At 43.8% G+C, this 18,670-nt stretch overlaps 3 protein-coding genes across 3 annotated transcripts; 2 read left to right on the forward strand and 1 right to left on the reverse strand.

Moving 5' to 3' along the window:
• Window positions 1–3,499: 3,499 nt before the first annotated feature.
• Window positions 3,500–4,402, forward strand: F5891DRAFT_1197279 (uncharacterized protein; the record flags this gene model as incomplete). The annotated part of the gene is made up of 3 exons (XM_041368456.1): window positions 3,500–3,964; window positions 4,016–4,069; window positions 4,121–4,402. The coding sequence occupies 3 exons, from the start codon at window positions 3,500–3,502 to the stop codon at window positions 4,400–4,402; spliced, it is 801 nt and encodes a 266-aa protein (XP_041218313.1).
• Window positions 4,403–4,783: 381 nt separating this feature from the next.
• On the forward strand, window positions 4,784–5,656 carry F5891DRAFT_1197280 (uncharacterized protein; the record flags this gene model as incomplete). Its single annotated transcript, XM_041368457.1, has 2 exons — window positions 4,784–5,096; window positions 5,145–5,656. The coding sequence occupies 2 exons, from the start codon at window positions 4,784–4,786 to the stop codon at window positions 5,654–5,656; spliced, it is 825 nt and encodes a 274-aa protein (XP_041218314.1).
• A 691-nt stretch (window positions 5,657–6,347) lies between these two features.
• Window positions 6,348–8,320, reverse strand: F5891DRAFT_1197281 (uncharacterized protein; the record flags this gene model as incomplete). The annotated part of the gene is made up of 8 exons (XM_041368458.1): window positions 6,348–6,690; window positions 6,744–6,796; window positions 6,850–6,920; window positions 6,977–7,130; window positions 7,165–7,440; window positions 7,977–8,135; window positions 8,182–8,241; window positions 8,294–8,320. The coding sequence occupies 8 exons, from the start codon at window positions 8,318–8,320 to the stop codon at window positions 6,348–6,350; spliced, it is 1,143 nt and encodes a 380-aa protein (XP_041218315.1).
• Between the last annotated feature and the right edge of the window lie 10,350 nt (window positions 8,321–18,670).

Consider the following 18,670-nt stretch of genomic DNA (forward strand, 5'->3'; position numbering starts at 1 on the left):
TTTTTGCCCCTTTAGCAGGGGAGCTGTGCTGACTGTATATATCATATATTAAAGTGTTCATAAATATATAACACCACTTTCTTGAGCCTCTGAAGTGTCCTACATCAGTATATATGTTAAATTCAAACATACCTCTCAAAAGCATAAACTAGTTCGCATTTTTCAGGTATTTGATATATTGTCCAGCAGATATGCTCCCTACAATGACTTTGTATATATGTACCACATGTTAGAAGCTCAGGACACAAGGACTATTCCTTGTAGTGTTGTAACCTTGTCTTCCCCAAGGACACATTATGAAAGAAGTGTTTCACATTTTTTAGTGTTTAAGTATATGGGCTTCAAAATATGATTTCCAATATCTCTTCACTAGTATACACAATATATCGGGAGCATAGGTTAGTAGGATCAGCCCTTGGGATATTTACATCCTCTTGGTGGTTTACCACCCCCTAAGAAAAAATTTCCTGCAGCTCTAGCTCTCTAGGATGGTATGGTGCACACCGCCTAGTCACCACTACTTTTGTACAAAATTTATCATACATGCAGATATGTTTCAAATCCTTATTACTCTCACAGAAACACTCTGAACAAGCATCAGAGTTGATCTACCAGACCAATTTCCCATATCTCAAAATTTGAGGGAGATCTAAATTTCCTGTATCTAAGAATTGGCCAGGTGGCATGGGAACTACTATATATGGTAATTAACACTAGTCAAGCAGATAGGCGTGCTCACCGGTGGTGGCTTGGTGGCAGTGTTTTTTTGAGAGAGGCATTCATCATTACTGTGCTCAGTGTGCTGGAGTAGAACAATATCATATTTGTTACATGAAGTCACTCTAAGCTCAAGGTAGCTTAATGAAAGCTTAAACATGTACACATGATGTTGCAGAAATTTTCATCGACCAATTTGGCTGCTGTCCAAAGTAGCGGTGACTAGGCGCCATGCACCATAGGTGGGCTGTTAATATGCACATATAGGATATATTTATCATATAGATATACCAGAACAATATCAGAAACCTTGTCTACAATCCAAAGTCTCCTCCTGCATACACTGTACTATATTTTATATTCCTCATAATACATATGTGAAACCCTCCCATGGCCATGATCAGGTATAAATATGTCAAAATAATGATATCAAGCACATATTTCCTATTCTCACTGATAAGAATTCTGAGACATAAATATAGTGAAATCTTATAATTGGACTATCAAAGGGTACACTATATATACCACCTAATACAGTCTTCAACTATTAGAAGGATCCATGAATAATTGACAGCAGGGGAATACAATAGATAAGAAAAAGGTTGTCAAAAAGTCAAAAAGTCCAAACATCGAAAAAGTACTATGTACCAACAGTCTATGCATGGGTGGTCTCACCATAATAATGCAACAAATTGAAACCACAATACTTCCACATCACTTTCACCATCACAACACATATTAGCATAGGATATTTAAGTGGTCTACAATGTATTCTACCTATTTTTAATGAAATCTTCACCCTAGACATGGGTAAAATATGACATTTGTATGATAGTGGGGTTTGCCTCTATATCATTGATCTCAGTACTCTGACATATCTTTGTATTATCATAGCCATGGGAGGGCTTCATATATGTACCATAAGTTATCTGCAAACAGTTTACATAGGCTATCTAATGATAATGCTGTGAAAAATGCGAAAATATGATACAGTGTAGGTAGGAGGAGACATTGGACTGTAGAGAAAGATATTGTCACCTTTATGATGTATCTATATTGTGTATATATATCATATATTTGCATAGGAATAGGTCACCTACCATCCTGGAGGACCAGAGCTGTAGGAATTTTCTCATGGGGTATACTGCCAGGAGTAGTGTTGCCATGGCTCCAGCTTGTTGCTGGTTCTAGCCATGGCCTGAGCTAAAAATAGCGGAGTTGACAAGTGGTTATGGCTTGTGTAATTATAGTTTTGCCTGGCTCAAGTAGTTACAGCTAAGTTGACGTAAAGGCTTAAAACCAACACTATTAATCATATATTCTACAATTATATAAGCCAAAAATAGATTGACAATTTAGGACTCCAGTCATCAAGAACCACGACAAGAACTCAGAGCAAATTGTCGATCACATCAATTCACAAACACACTCAAATACACTCTACATTTTACAATAACTTTATTGATATCAATGGGTCCGCAAGACAAAGTAAGTAATTACTGATAATGTTTAATCAAAAAGTAAAATAAATCACTAGTTATACAGTACTGCGACTTGCACAAGAAGGTTGTGAGAGCAGTGCACATCAGCGCAAAACACAGAGAGACCCATTGAAAGGCAGGGGGGAGTTGAAAGGCAGGGGGGAGTTGAAAGGCAGGGGGGAGTTGACAGAGCTGTTGAAATCCAAGGAGGAGGAGAAAGAACCATTCAGACAACTCAGAGATCCAGGTGGGGACATTACCTGATGCAACTTCTAGGTTGTGGTCATGGGGGCAGGGATTAGTGTTGAGATTGAAGAGAGGTAGGATTGTGAACATTTGTGAATAGAATAGTCATCTTGATCAAAATGTGAACAGGTGTTGTTATTGGCAATGATCGAACAGTGGGTAATGACTGGAGATCAGTGTGGTCCAAACTTGAATGAGAAATGACAGACTCACTCTCTGAACAGTAAGCAATGAGCTTGGATCAGTGTGGTCCAAGCTCAAACGATAATTGACGTTGTGGTAGATCACGCAGATGTTCCTTCCTCAAGGAGACTGCTAGTCTGTTCTTGATTATGCAACTCCTCGACCACCACTTCTTCTGTTTTTATTGTCTTGATAGGAAGTGAGTCGTTAGGTTGGGACCGACTTCCGTCAGAATACAAGGACTGAAAAGTCCCTTTCTGACATTGTATTGAACTGTCACTGTTATCCACGGACTACCTGTTTTGGGTACATCTCGATATCTCGGGTTTTATCTGCCTATATACTACCTCACCATCAACCTCACCTCCCCATCACTGTCAACACTATGCTCCTGCCACTGCCTATCTGAGGCCACACCAGTCGACTGCACCTCCTCCTACACTGTACATCTACCTGCTTCTTCGTGCTCATACAGCAGCGCTTCATCACACCCTATCTCTGCCTCTGTTTCGACGTGGCTGCGATTCAATTGGCCCTCGAGGTTCCACCAATGCGGAGAATGATGTTGTGTGGAAGGACCAAATTGAGGACATCGAAGGTGAGCAAGTTGAGCAGTGATAACTATCTGAGTACTCATGTTGACTAGGCCCACAACACCTGGCATGAATGCCGAAGGGGGCAAATCATGTTCGGATTCAGAACTGGCATCAATACCATGAGTGAATGGTGAGTCTGTGATTGATTTTTAACGTCATCTGTATCCTCATGTGCTCGTTTGTGCATCCATCATGTCCGGTTCTTCCCGAAGAATTCAAGAAACATTGCATCTCTGGAACGTGACACTAGGGCAGCACTCTGTCTTTGCAACCACCATGTCTGCCCAACCACTTCGTGGAAGCCGCCTCGTCATTCAGACTCTGAACCCTACAGTGCTACCACCAACGGCTCGTGGACCAAGTGGTTCTAGTCGTGTACTTATCAATAACCTTACGACGAGCGCTGGTCAGAAGCGCAAACATGTGCAAACTCTCATCTCGCAGACTCGATCTACTTGTTCAGCAGACTGCCAGCTCATAGTAGAGTCACCAGTACTTCCCCCTTCGAACAAAGGTGATATCCAGCTGAATGTGTTGGAGCAGCCATGCCTGCTACTGGAGACAACACCGTCTGATGCACCAAATGATGACCTCGTTTGGAATTCTGTGTTGCTGCACACCAGTGATCTGTACACCCGCACCTTGTACTGGGATGCTTTAGTAGCAGTGGATGCTGTTTTTAGGATTAGTGTGGATCTGTGGGTATTGCAGGATTGGGATGGCGAAGAGGAAGTTCTACAGGTAGGAGAACAAATGCATGGCAAAATTTTCATACTGACTGGACCTTCGCAGCTTGGATCTTACTTTCATGTGGTCTACCTACCTCAGAGTGACGATGAATATGGGGTTGCGTGTATGTGTCCATGCTGAAAGGCTGCTCATGTCTGTATCCACCAGGACACCCTGTGTTCCTTCATCGACACCTTGTGCTGCCTCCCACTTATTGCTCCGTTCCCGGCCCCTCCTGCAGTTTTATTACAGTTGACACCCTTCAATGACAAGTTTATTTTCTCTTGTGCATCAGCTATGGGTCGCTATGAGTCCGGTAAACGTGTTGTTGTTACATTGCAGCAAGATGGCCGTTGGCATTGTCATTCGTGCCGCTACTCAGATGCTTGCAAGCACAAGCCACATGCGAAAGCTTTTGCATTGGAAGCTGGACTTATGGTGAACATGTAGGATGGTCATCAAATGGGTGCGATTGCGGCACAATGTGGAGTTAATTTGGCAAAGCATCGTGCTATCTCATATCTCCCTATTCCTCCTCCACAATGGTGTGCTCTACCTGCTGAATAAGCTACCCTTCCTCTCCGACAAGTGTCAACCGACTCTCACTTCGCAGTTGAAGATTCATCACAGTGTGTCTGTGGGTTATCAATGGCGCAAGCGGTCCTCCAAGGCCATTCTGGTCCTCGAGTATTGAAGACAGCTGTGTTATATGGACTTACTGCCCGACGAACGGCATCAATTGAGTTGCTTCCTTGTCCAGTCTGTTGCCATTCTTGTCGTCACATCGGCCCTAATCTCAGAGACCATGGTATATTCAACTGGAACAACACAATGTTATTTTTGCACGAGCTGTTGAATGCATACACAAATTCATACACCACATCGGAGACACCATTCTCTGCATTTTGTTTGACTGTGCGACATTCCTATCAAGATGCTGGAGATGAAAATAGCTTTTGTTTGGATGACACCTTTGTTCGAGTCTGGTTTGCCTTCACTCAACGACAGTGTCTTGACAGTGGTATGCAATGCCCTACATGCGGCTCATCTCCTGACATTGTAATTGCGGACGGAGTCAGTCTGGGAACTCATGTATCCAAATTAACGAAGTCCATCTCACCACCAACCTCTGTTGATGAAAGGAGTGAGTGGGTGGACTCCATATCATCATATCGTGCTTGATGCCTTCCAGCTATCCCTCAGAAGGACATTTGTACCACAGTGAACAAAATTTCAGATGCTACAGTCACACATATTCCTAATATCCTGCCAGACATGTCAAAGATCGATGCGCAATACCCAGAATTGTCATCTTTCATCTGTCTCTATTGTTCAAATGGCACAAACAGCCCATATTATCGGACGTATCGAGATCTCATTCAACAAATTGCTGCACCTGATATTGTATTGCAGCTAATACCAGTGGCTGCAATTGAGCCATTGCAACAACTGAGAGAACAAGGGAACCCACCAAACTGGTTACAGAGTATATGTCCAGCATTCGGAGCTGTCATCAATGCACATGTGAATGGGCAATGTCCCATCCCAAATGACATCCGAAATATTGCAGGTTGGCTTGCAGCTCGTGCGGATGATGTTTACACTCGTTTAGCACAACATGAACCTAGTCCCATGCTTCAGCCCACATCTGAGCCATGGGAGAAAATAGGCATATGCTATGGCTTACCAGAGATACGGAAATGACGTATATACTCAAAACTTCGGTATGACAACCAAGGACTTGATCGGGATGCAGAAGAAATGGATGACTGCAACAAGTTCTACAAAACCTACTCCAAAAACAATCTCACTGGTGGCATCCTCGTACTTTGGTGCACACATTCTGTCTGTCTCGGCTTTTCACTCTATCCCAGTTGCAGAAGGTCGAAATGATGTCTTTTCTGCAATCTACACCCAATTTCCAGTTGCACCAAAAGTCATAATTTATGACTTTGCTTGTCAACTTGCACCTTACAGCTTCATCCATGAAGCCCGCTATTTCCAGCATACACGGTTCCTTATTGATGAAATGCATGCTCATGATCACACTCATTGTGGTAAAGCATGTTTTGCAAGCAATGAAATGCGATTTGATGATCGTGTTCGTGCTGTAAACACCAGTGCAGCTGAATGTGGGAATAAAGGTATCAAGAGGATACGCAAAAGTGTCAGTTTCATGATTCACGATCATGCAGCACAGTACACCAAAGTTTTTCTTGATATCTGGAATCGGAACACGATCAATAGGATATATACCATGCATGCTAAGTAGATGTATTGTCTGTTGTGATTAACCAGTCATAAATGTATGTACGTAGTAGCCAATTAAGTGATTGCAGTAGAAGTTGCAAGTAATGTATATGTAGATGTCCATTGACGTCGTCTCGTTAAAGGCTTAAATATTATATGCACTAAGTTCAAGTTGCTGGGTAAGTGATACAAGCTGAGCTTCAACTGCCTGACAACATTGCTGCTCAGCCAAAAGCTCATGACTATGAGCCTCCTGAAGATTTTGAAGCTTGTTCATGACTTGGTGCTTCTCAGCCTGTGCCTGATGAACCTCTGCATTGATCGCAATAATGTCCTTGCTGCTCAGTACTTGTTTACGAACATATGCCATTGCCGTCTTATGAATGTCCATAATGGGACAGTGATCTCCCTTCGCATCAAAAGCTGCCTGTAAGGCAGGAGATATATGGATCACAGATTTTCCATTCTTCGATAAGATGGATTCTGGTCTGTAGAATGGCAATAGTAAGAAAACATGAAGGAAGAACAAAAGTACTCATACCTTGCAATATATAGGAAAATGAATGGTCTCGATGCTTTGTCCAGATCCTCAACCTGGTGGGAATGATTATCAATGTTGAATGAAAGACATAGCATTGAAAACATACCACACGCACGAGTCTACTTGCTCGTTCACTATGAGCTTTGGTCCTATTACGGACGTTTGCAATATACAACACTGGCAAATAGTCAGAGTCAATACCATTCAGTGGTCAGCACAAAAGAACATGTTACCTGAGCAACATTGTTTCTTTTTCAGCTGCTTGCCTTCAGTTTGCAACTGCATGCCTTCAGCAGTGTTATTCTGATACTGAAAAGGAGGAACAACATCCCCTGCAACATCATGAACAAGTGTGAAGTCAGAGGAGCGATATTGACCATCAACAATCTGATCTAGCTCATCTGCGTGGCAAGGAGAGCACGTCAAGGTCCGACTCAAGGACAAGAAGTGGGCTAGATTCGAGAGGTGGGAGAAGATGGGTCACAGGAGGTGGGAGATTGTTGATGAAGACAAGATGCAGCAGGTGGGATATTATCAAAGACAGCGAGCTGCGGGAGGCAGGAGATTGTTGACGAAAACGAGGTGCAGCAGGTGGGAGATTATTGATGAAGACCGTGACAAGGCACAGCAGGTAGCAGAGTGCGTCGCAGAAGACAAGTGGGACAAGCTGGAAGAGGTTGTGCACGAGGGGCAGATACTATCCAAGGGGAGTGTCAGAGGCAAGACCTGCTCATCGTGTTCACCAGCGAGCACAGTAGCAGTGTTTCGAGTGTCAAACGGGAAATGAACCTTAATGAGAAGTATGAGAGGGTATAAAGAAGGTTTCAAAATGGAAACTCCCGTCGTTTCCCGATTTGGTGATCCTGGTAAAACACGGACAGGTCAGTCCTTGTCAAACACGGTGTTCTCAGTCGTGGTACTTCCATCAGTGGTTATCCTGTTAGGTCACTTCACACTCTGATCTCCAGTAGCACTCTCCTTGACATGGTGCCTGTTCTTGATGTGTCACAAATTTGCCTCTCTTTAAGCTGGTGAGGGATTCACCTGTTGACTGACAGTCCATTCAGTCCATTCATTGTCATCGCTAGCAAGGATGGTACATGACTTGGGAGTGCTGGGCAATGTGACCTTTTTAGAAGTCAGAGGTGGCCCATTTGGTAGAGGAGAAATGGACGAATCCAGAGGGAATTCAGAAGCCAGTTAAGTTGAATACCAAGGTGCATCTGTGATCACCTGTCTCCCAACGTCAGTGGAAGCTGATACAAACAAGGGTGTCTTATAGGAGGCTGAGACAGTTGATGATGATGATGATAATGCGGGGGTCAACATTGACGATGAAGGAGGACCGTCCGAGGTTGGTGGTGTACCAAACATAACATTGCCCGAAGTTCCCTGTGAAGGATTAATACAAACTTGCACGGGTCTGGGACAAACAGACACTCTCAGTCATGCGCGCAAAGGCAAATGTCTGCGTGTATTCACCTGGAACAAACAGATACTCCGCTCGAAGTAAGTAAAGGTAAACAAACGGGAATTGTAAAGTATCTTACCTCAGTCGTGCGCACGAAGGCAAACATCTGAGGTGGCAGTCTGAGTCCATAGCTAACTAAATAGACTAAGTGTTCTTGTGCGAATGAATAAGTATCTGAGACTTGAAACAAAAGATATAGGGTGCTGGCCCATGAGATCAATAGATTCTGTAAGTACAATAGAAAAGTATATAACAAGAGCAGACAATGGAAACATACAAGTTGCCGAAACATAACGAACAAAAACAAATTACACACCTCGACTGCGAGTGCTCACTTGCTATTCCAACACCCTAAGATTGACATAATATCTTGTTGACCTGGCCTCTGGGTGTGCTGACTGCTGAGCAAGGAGCTCTCTGTGCCACAGTTTTTGTTCTTCATCAGCCCGTTTCAGTCTCTTCGGCCTGGACTCTTCACCTCTGTGCTTGCTCTTTGACTTGCTGACATTCTGCTTTGGCAGCCTTCAAACACTTCTGCTTCATATACTGGAGCACATCGAAAGACTAATGAGTCCGAGTGATTTGTTTCTTCAGATTCTTGGTCAACTCAATTTGGTGAGACAAAGCCTTTTTATAGTCATCGACCATCTCAATCTCTTCTTCAGTTATACCATCCTCCTTCTCAACAGGAGGCCTGATGTCAGCAGAAAGCTGAAGTAGTGCTGCGCTGTTTTGAGCCAGAGTCCTTTCTCTCTCAGCATGTCAATCAAATCTGGATTCTGAAAAATAAAGTGTAATACACATCGTGCAAGTTACAGAATGTATAAATGTTAAGTACATTCATGAAACATGGAGCCAAGCATAGGTATTGGAAGAAACTGGAGAAGATGTGCCAAGGATCCCACTGAAACACAGGATCAGACAGTGTCATTTCGAACAGATACAACTCACATAGAGTAACGATGCAATGAGGCAGATGCCTATCTCATGAATGAGCTAAGGAATCACTACAAAGCATGAGGCACAACATACCGAAAGTGGAGACCATCACAAGAATCAAAGGACCAACGAGCCCCTTCAGTGACAAATTCCGTATTATACAGGCCACCCGACCTCCATAATATCCTGTATGAGACGGGCCAGCGGATCATGGGCCCATGTTGTGTATATTCTCGATGATGATGGATGGGCCGGGACACATATTATTTCCGATGGAGACGGGTGGGCCCATGTATGCCAATGATACATATATATATCCTTGATGTTGACGGATGGGCCGGGGGAATATGATCATTCATGGAGATGGGTGGGCCCATCTGGGTAATATGTAGAGTAAGATATTATAGACAGCTGGGCTGAAGAGAGATGTAAGGCAAATATTGTTATATAGACGGGCGGGCCAACGGGGGTGTATTACATATATGGGTGGGCCGAGGTAGGGGAATATTACATAGACGGGTGGGCTGATGTGGGGTGTATTACATATACAAGTAGGCCGATGTGAAAAGTATTACATATACGGGTGGGCTGAGGGTGTGATAAATTATTTATTACATAGACAGGTGGGCCGAGGTGGGGTGTAATTATATAGATGGGTGGGCTGACATAGGATGTATTATATAGACAGGTGGGCCAACATAGGATGTATTACATAGATGGGTGGGCCGAGGTGGGGGATAATGCATAGATGGGTGGGCTGACGTGGGGGAATTGTACATAGATGGGTACATATATGGGTGAGCCTAGATATGTTCCATCAAGACATACAGCTGATGTAGCCACCAGCGAATCAAACACGTAGGATACATGTACACTATGAGTGCATATACCTACCATCAACCACCAAATCTAAACCCCTAAGCACAAAAACATGAATCGACCGTGTGTGGCATTGACCAATAATCGAGGACTGAAGTGGAAAAACCCCACACCTGAACCCTGGTGTGCAACATATCCTATTTATACGCATGGACACCAGAAGCACAACACTCACAAAAATATATATGTCAAATTTTTAGTGCCAAACCCCAAACCGAGATGTACCAACCCCCAAATCCCAAAACCCAAGACTGCTGGGTCTTGGGTTTCGGTGTTCGGGGGTCCCGGAACTCAGAACTTGGGGAAATTTGGGGAGATCAATAAAATTTGATTTACAATCAAGTTGATTGACAAACACGTTGACTTACCCATGTTTGAAATATATTTTGTTTACACATACTGAGTTCCGAGTTCCGGACCCCGAAACCCGAGACCCGGCAGTCTCAGGTTTCGGAGGTCCGGAACTCGGAACTTGTGGAAATTTGGGGAGATCAATAAAATTTGATTTACAATCAAGTTTATTGACAAACACATTGACTTACCCATGTTTGAAATATATTTTGTTCTACATACCGAGTTCCGAGTTCCGGACCCCCGAACCCCAAAACCCGAGACCCGGCAGTCTCGGGGTTCAGGGGTCCGGAACTTGGAACTCGGTATGTAGAACAAAATATATTTCAAACATGGGTAAGTCAATGTGTTTGTCAATAAACTTGATTGTAAATCAAATTTTATTGATCTCCCCAAATTTCCCGAGTTCTTACCAACCCCCGAACCCCTAAATTGTGGACGGGTTCCAGAACTCGGAACTTGGAACTTGGGAAATTTGGGGAGATCAATAAAATTTGATTTACAATCAAGTTGATTGACAAACACATTGACTTACCCATGTTTGAAATATATTTTTGTTGTCTCACATACTGAGTTCCAAGTTCCGGGACCCCTGAACCCAGAAACCCGGCAGTCCACAATTTAGGGGTTTGGGGGTTGGTAAAATGTGTATGGATATATGAAAGGTTGATTTAAACATTTTTGAAAGATGTCTCATTAAATGTCAAGTCCTGAGTTTTGAATTCCGGGTTTCAGGACTCTGGGCTTCGGGACTTGACATTTCATATGCAACATCTTTCAAAAATGTTTAAATCAACCTTCCATATTTCCATACCCATTTTACCAACCCTTGAACCCTGAAATTGGGGACTGCCGGGTTTCGGGGTTCGAGGGTCCTGGAACTCGGAACTCAGGATGTGAGACAACAAAAATATATTTTGGGGCTTGGGGGTTAGTAAAATGTTTATAGATATACATAGGTTCATATAAACATGTCTGAAAAATGATGTTCATCTCAAATGTCAAATCCTGAGTTCCAGGTTTCAGGTTTCGGGACTCGGCACCTGGCACCCGGCATTCGGGGTTTGGCACTGAAAATTTGACATAACTCTGGGTTTTGGGACTCCAGGCTTCAGGACTCGGCACTCCCGAAACCCGGAAATCGAAACTCGGGACTTGACATTTCATATGCAACATCTTTCAAAAATGTTTAAATCAATCTTCCATATATCCATACACATTTTACCAACCCCCGAACCCCGAAATTGTGGACTGCTGGGTTTCGGGGTTCGGGGGTCCCGGAACTCGGGACTCGATATGTGGGACTGGACAAAGATATTTGTCAGGGGTCGGGGGTTAGTAAAATGTTTATGGATATATGTAGGCAGATTCAAACATGTCTGAAAAATGTGTTTCATTTCAAATGTCAAGTCCTGAGTTCTGGGTTTTGGGACTCAGCACCCGGCACCCGGCACTGTCAAAATTTGACATTCAGGTGTTAGGGTGTTCGGGTTTCGGGTGATATCTACCTCAATCTACAGTTTCTAGTTCTGGATATTGGAACTCGATGATTGAATCATTCAATTGTGGCATAGGTAACATGCATTGAAAAAGATTTATGTACATCTATCACTGAGCAATTATGTAGCCATTTCAACCTTCTCACCAGGACGATCAACCTTCACCTCAACCTCCATCTCCTCATCAGAAGAATCATATTCTGGCAGGAGGTTGCCTGGTTCATCCGGGACCACAATTTCACCGGAAAGCCGAAGACCTGAAAATATGTATGCAACATTTCCATTTTTCACTTGTTGCACTGATCACCGAGTTTCAAGTGCCAAAACCCGAAACTCAAAACTGGGTGTGCAACATGTTCATTGTTCATTTACATTACACAGATCATTGAGTGCTGAGGGCCGAATCCTGAAACCCGAAGCCCAAAAACATGTATGCCACATGCCCATCTACTCATTGCACAAATTACCAAGTGCTGAGTGCTGAAACCCGAAACCCGGTACTTCAAATGGACATGAATTCTATATTTGTATGTATTATCCATTGGTGTAGGGTTCAAATAACTTGGGAATTGTATTTGTCAGTGCTCGGTACTCGGTACTCAGTAGTTGGTAGTTGGTGGTTGGTGGTTGGTGGCTGGTAGTCAATATAGGCAAATGATAATGAAAAATGAAAGTTGTTATTACGCTTAACTTCCTTACCGAAGGTTGTAGTCCGAGTCTAGGGGAGTGTATTGGTAGTCTTTTCTTGTCCATCAGTTATCATTTGACTGAGATATAAGCTAAAGAAATCTGAAACATCAGCGATAATGAAAAATGAAAGTTGTTTGTAATGATATTTTCGGCCTGAATCATATATAAATGTGACTTTGTATAAAAGATGTCTATTGTCACTCTCCACACATATGTTATTTTGCCTATCATTACATCAATCCTTCATGAATCTTTCTAAGCTTTTAAGCTATTATAATGGATGTATATGGGTGTTATTCCAGGTCTCTGATCACATCACAGGCTTGTTATGTTGTATATCTCGACATAATGTGCAAGTCTCACTATTAATATTCATTCTTTTATCTTTAGACTCACTTACTGCACAATGTATTTCATTTGTCATTATTGATGTTTTGGATTTCTTTAGCTTATATCTTGGTCACATGGTAACCAATGGACAAGAAAAGACTACAAATAAACTCACCTAGACTCGGACTACAACCTTCATTAAGCTGACTACTGATTCCTAGATACCAAGTATCACAACCAAATACTGAGTACCAATTACCATGTACTGAGTACTGCGTAATGAGTAACAAGATAACCAATTGACAAGAAAAGACTACCACTACACTCACTTGGACTTGGACTATACCCTTCGGTCAGGAAGTTAAGCATAATAACAACTTTCATTTTTTCATTATTGCTGATGTTTTGCCGAATGACAAGGAAAGACTACCAAGACACTCACCTTGATGTGGACTACAACTGTCATTTTTCATTATCATTTGCCTATATTGACTACCTGAGTCTCGAGTACCGACCACTGACCACCAATCACCAATCACTGAGTACCAATCACCGAGTACCAAGTACCAAGTACTGAGTACTGACAAATACAATTCCCAAGTTATTTGAGCCCTACACCAATGGATAATACATACAAATACAATTTGTGTCCATTTGAAGTACCGGGTTTCAGGTTTCGACACTCGACACTTGGTGATTTGTGCAATGAGTGAAAAATGGACATGACCTGAAGCACTCGGAACTCGATGATTTGTGTAATGTAAATGAAAAATAAATATGTTGCACACCGGGTTTCAAGTTTCGGGTTTAGTGATGTTCAAGGCCCGGCTTCAGGCCGTGAGCCGGGCCTAGCCGGGCCCACTTAGGCCAAGCCCAGCCGGGCTTTGTAGACGGCCTATGAAGGCTTAGGGCCTGGCTCAAGTTGTGTCCAGGCCAGAGCCAGGCTTTCAGGCCACGGCTTTCAGGTACGTTTTCGTTCAGTCGGCTATGACCGTGAAACTGCAATAGTTTCAAAGCCTCAGCTGTCTAGGATAAACTAATTTGAGTTTTTGAATTTTCAACAGGTCACATCCGCATATGGTGCTGCGCGTCTATTCCGATGGCGAGGAACCACCTACTAGTACGGCACGCCCTAAACGTGTTGCTGTGCCATCAGCGAAGGTAATTTGTGCGGATAACGCTGCTGATCAAGAATTAGCTTCACACAGGCGAGCTCACAATGATGCAAGTCATGCTGCCAATGCTCCCTCTGTCATTTCTGTGGCAATACCTCTGAATCCCCCAAGTACCGCATCTCCTACGAGTTCTCATAGCCACAAAGTCACCGTCGTTGAGGTTGACGATAACGACAATGATATCGAGCTGACAGGCAGCACACACAAAAAGCGACTGACGAAAGGTGTGTTTATACTATTTTGTTGGATAAGTACTGACTAATGCCTACATCACTACAGGCAAAAAACGAGCTTATAGCCCTGATCCTCCCGAACACGCAAATGAGACTGAACACGATGCAAGTCCATCAACTGGTGAGTTTTCCTACCGAACGAAACAGATACATAATACTGATATCTATTTGACATATGTAGTCAACGCACCGCATGCAACTAGTTCAGCAAACCACTCTGACGAAGTTGATGCTGACGGCTTCCTCAAGGATGTTCAAGTCATGAGCATTGACGAGGCCTCTGAAAACCCACGTCAAGAGCAGCGAAGTCGCGACATCACCAAGTTTTTTTCCGAGCCTTACACTGACAAAGGCAAGAAGCACCGGAATTGTCGACTGTGCAGGTAAATTTACATTTCTGTCTCATGCACATTGTACTGACTACGCTATAGCAAGAAAATGAAAAAACCCGTTGCTTTTGTCAATGAGGTGACGACTATGCGACGCCATATGGACGCTTCGCACAGGGTACGTATTGCCAACCCGAGAAAACATGCCACTAACTGTTCATTATAGAATGAATATCTTACATGGGCCGAAGCTGAGAAATTTGTCTCGATGTTACCAAAGGACACCAAGCGCCGCAAGCTAGACGCTGCTGCTGACTCTCAAGCACGACTCGATGCCCACCTCCGTGAGCCGCAACCAAAGGAACAGATCATCCCATACTCAGATGCAATCTTCCGCGAGGCCGCCATTGAATGGTTGATTGAAACTGACCAGGTATGTTTTTTTAATTTAATTCTGGCAATTGGACACTTATCAGTTCACTGCAGCCTATTGACGCACTCAACCACAAGTCCTTCAAATATATGATTGATGTAGCAGCACGAGCTACCAACGGTGTCAAGCTACCTAGTCGATCAAAGACGCGCCGAGCCATTATCGACCTCTTCAAGCGTAATCTCACCAACCTTCGCCGACGGTTACTTGTAAGTCATTTGTTGATTTTTTTGTCGTTATTTCTAACACGAACCACAACAAGAGCGACGCTGTCAAAGGACGGATCAATTTGACATGCGATGCCTGGCAAGCGTCGAATGTCGATGGCTATTTTGCCCTCACTGGTCACTGGATCGAAGAAAGAACAGTCGGTGTTTGGAGCGTTCAAAGTGCCCTTCTTGGCTTTACTCGACTGAACAACGCTCACAACGGTGTCCGTCTTGGTCAAGCGCTGTTCAAATTAGTTAAACGTGTTGGGATTGAACATAAGGTAAGTAAAATTCTAGCTTCATAACAGTGTGGCACTGATGAAGTTTCAGATTGGCTACATTACGTGCGACAACGCAGCCAACAACGATACCATGATGGAACATTTCGCCGTCCACATCGAGGCACACACCAAGAAGACATTCGATCATAAAAAACGGCGCCTTCGGTAAGAGTTTCTATGTCTTGTTTATTACTACCAATTCTCACATATATTCAGGTGCTTGGCCCACATTATCAACCTCGCAACTCAGGCGCTGTTGTCCACACACAGCAAGTCGAGGCACTACGATGCCACCCAACCTAACTACGATTTGCTTGCCCCCGTGACTCACTCCACACTTGAACGAGACGAGGTTGGATTAGTCCGGTCAATCTGTGTCAAGGTTTGCTGTCCGTCAAATGCACATATGTTTTGTTGACATTGTTCATTGTAGGAGCGCTCCTCAGCTCAACGAAAGGAACTTTTTCAGAGTGTCCAGCGTCGAGATGAAGATGGCCACACGCCAATCAAACATCCACGACAGCTGCTTCTCGACATGAAAGTAAGGTGGTCCTCAACATACACCATGCTTCAATGTGCATTCAAGCTGCGAGATGTAAGTTCAATTTAGGATGTCAATGTTGTTCCCGCTGATGTATATTATTAGGAAGTTGACTATTTTGTGGGCCGGCTCGGTTTGCAAGAGAAGGACTCAGCTAAACGGAAAAAGATTACGGACCTTGAGCTATCATCTGAAGAGTGGACCTGTGTTCAACGTCTGCTCTCAATCCTTGGTGTATGTATTTTTATCTTACAACTCGAGTCGCGGCTCACGTTGAAACTACAGTTTGCCGAGTTGTCGCAGCAGTCCTTCTCATCTGAACAAGGACCAATGCTTCACTTAGCATTGCCTGCATTGGAGTCGTTGCATAGCGCATGGTCTTCACGTTCTGGACGTATTAAGTATCTCGATTTTGCGGAGGGCCTCGATGCTGGTATTGAGAAGATTACGAAGTATTACGAGAAGTCGAGTAGTTCTGACGCCCATATTATGGCGATGCGTGCGTCGTTCTTTCATGTACATAGTATTACTCCCACTGACTTTCCAACGACAGTTCTCGATCCGTCACAAAAGGAGACCCATCTTCGCAAGTATTGGGGCAAGGAATTGCTTGTCGAAGCACACAGACATGCAGAGGAGATGGTAAGTAAAGCTCTCGTCACAACACACTCACTAATGGTACATCTAGTACAAAGAACGGTATCTCGAAATGTACAGCAACGATCCCGACTCTAGGAATGGTGTCGAACTCAAGGTCAGGAAGACAGGGAATCGCAAACTCGATGCTCTGCTGCAAGAGCTCTCTGACGGCGAGGATGACAGTGACTCGATGCTGCAGCCCACCCTAATCATTGGGGCGAGATCCACAAATTCTGTCACTCCCTCCGAAGCTGCGAATGAGCCGTGGCGGCACGACTTTCACGCTTACCTCAACTCCAAGGACCACCTTGGAGATATGACTATTGTGCAGTGGTGGGGCATCAACGCACCTCGATACCCAGTCTGGGCGTCACTCGCGCGTGACTTCCTTTCCATTATGGCCACATCCGTGTCCAGTGAACGTGCATTCTCATCTGCTGGTATTACTATCTCCAAGCGCCGAAATCGTCTCAAACACGACATCGTCGAAGCACTGCAGTGCTTGAAATGCATGATCAAACATGATCTCCTGTTTCACAAGGACCCATCTGTTGCAACCGAGTTCGTAGATGATGCATTGTCCGAAGATAAGACTCCTGCTGCTCTCAACGAAGATGATGGGTGGGATGATGTTGCTGAGGATTTATGTGAGAATGAGGAGCTGTTAGAATCAGATGACGAAGATGTTTCTATTCAAATGTTAGATGAAATTTGATTTACTTGCTACGTTTTTTGTATCACAAGGCCCTAGGCCCAAGCCGAGCCAAGCCCCAGCCGAGCCTGAGCCCTACCATAGGGCCTGGCCTTGGTTTGAAGCAAGCCCCAGCCCTCCAAGGCCGAGCCGTGGCCCCGGCTTTTGAGCCGAGCCGGGCCTTGAACATCACTATTCGGGTTTCAGCACTCAAAACTCGGTGATTTGTGCAGTGAGTGAAAATGGACATGTTGTGCACATATTTTCAGGGTTCGGCCCTCGGAACTCGGAACTCGATGACTTGTGTAATATAATTGAACAATGGACATGTTGCACACCCAGTTTTGAGTTTCAGGTTTCGGCACTCAAAACTCGGTGATTTGTGCAACAAGTGAAAAATGGACATGTTGCATACATATTTTTGGGTCTCGGGGTTCGAGTCTTGGGTCTCAGCACTTGGAACTTGATGATTTGTGTAATGTAAATGAAAAATCAACATGTTGCACACCGGGTTTTGAGTTTCAGGTTTTGGCACTCAAAACTCGGTGATTTGTGCAACAAGTAAAAAATGGACATGTTGCGCACATATTTTCGGGGTTCGGGTCTCAGGTCTCGGCACTCGGAACTCGATGATTTGTGTAATTTAAATGAAAAATCAACATGTTGCACGCCAGGTTTCGAGTTTCAGGTTTCAGCACTCAAAACTCAGTGATTTGTGCAACAAGTGAAAAATGGAAATGTTGCATACATATTTTCGGGTCTCGGGTCTCGGCACTTGGAACTTGATGATTTGTGTAATGTAAATGAAAAATCAACATGTTGCATGCCGGGTTTTGAGTTTCGGGTTTCGGCACTCAAAACTCGGTGATTTGTGCAATGAGTGAAAAATGGACATGTTGTGTACATATTTTCAGGTCTCGTGGTTCGGGTTTCGGCCCTTGGCACTCGGAACTCAATGATTTGTGTAATATAATTGAACAATGGACATGTTGCACACCTGGTTTTGAGTTTCAGGTTTCGGCACTTGAAACTCGGTGATTTGTGCCACAACTGAAAAATGGAAATGTTGCATACATATTTTCGGGTCTCGGGGTTCGGGTTTTGGCCCTCGGCCCTCGGAACTTGATGATTTGTGTAATATAAATGAAAAATCAACATGTTGCATGCCGGGTTTTGAGTTTCAGGTTTCAGCACTCAAAACTCAGTGATTTGTGCAACAAGTGAAAAATGGACATGT

This window comes from Suillus fuscotomentosus (genome assembly GCF_016647785.1).
Source record: "Suillus fuscotomentosus strain FC203 chromosome Unknown F5891scaffold_119, whole genome shotgun sequence".
Lineage (NCBI taxonomy): Eukaryota > Fungi > Basidiomycota > Agaricomycetes > Boletales > Suillaceae > Suillus > Suillus fuscotomentosus.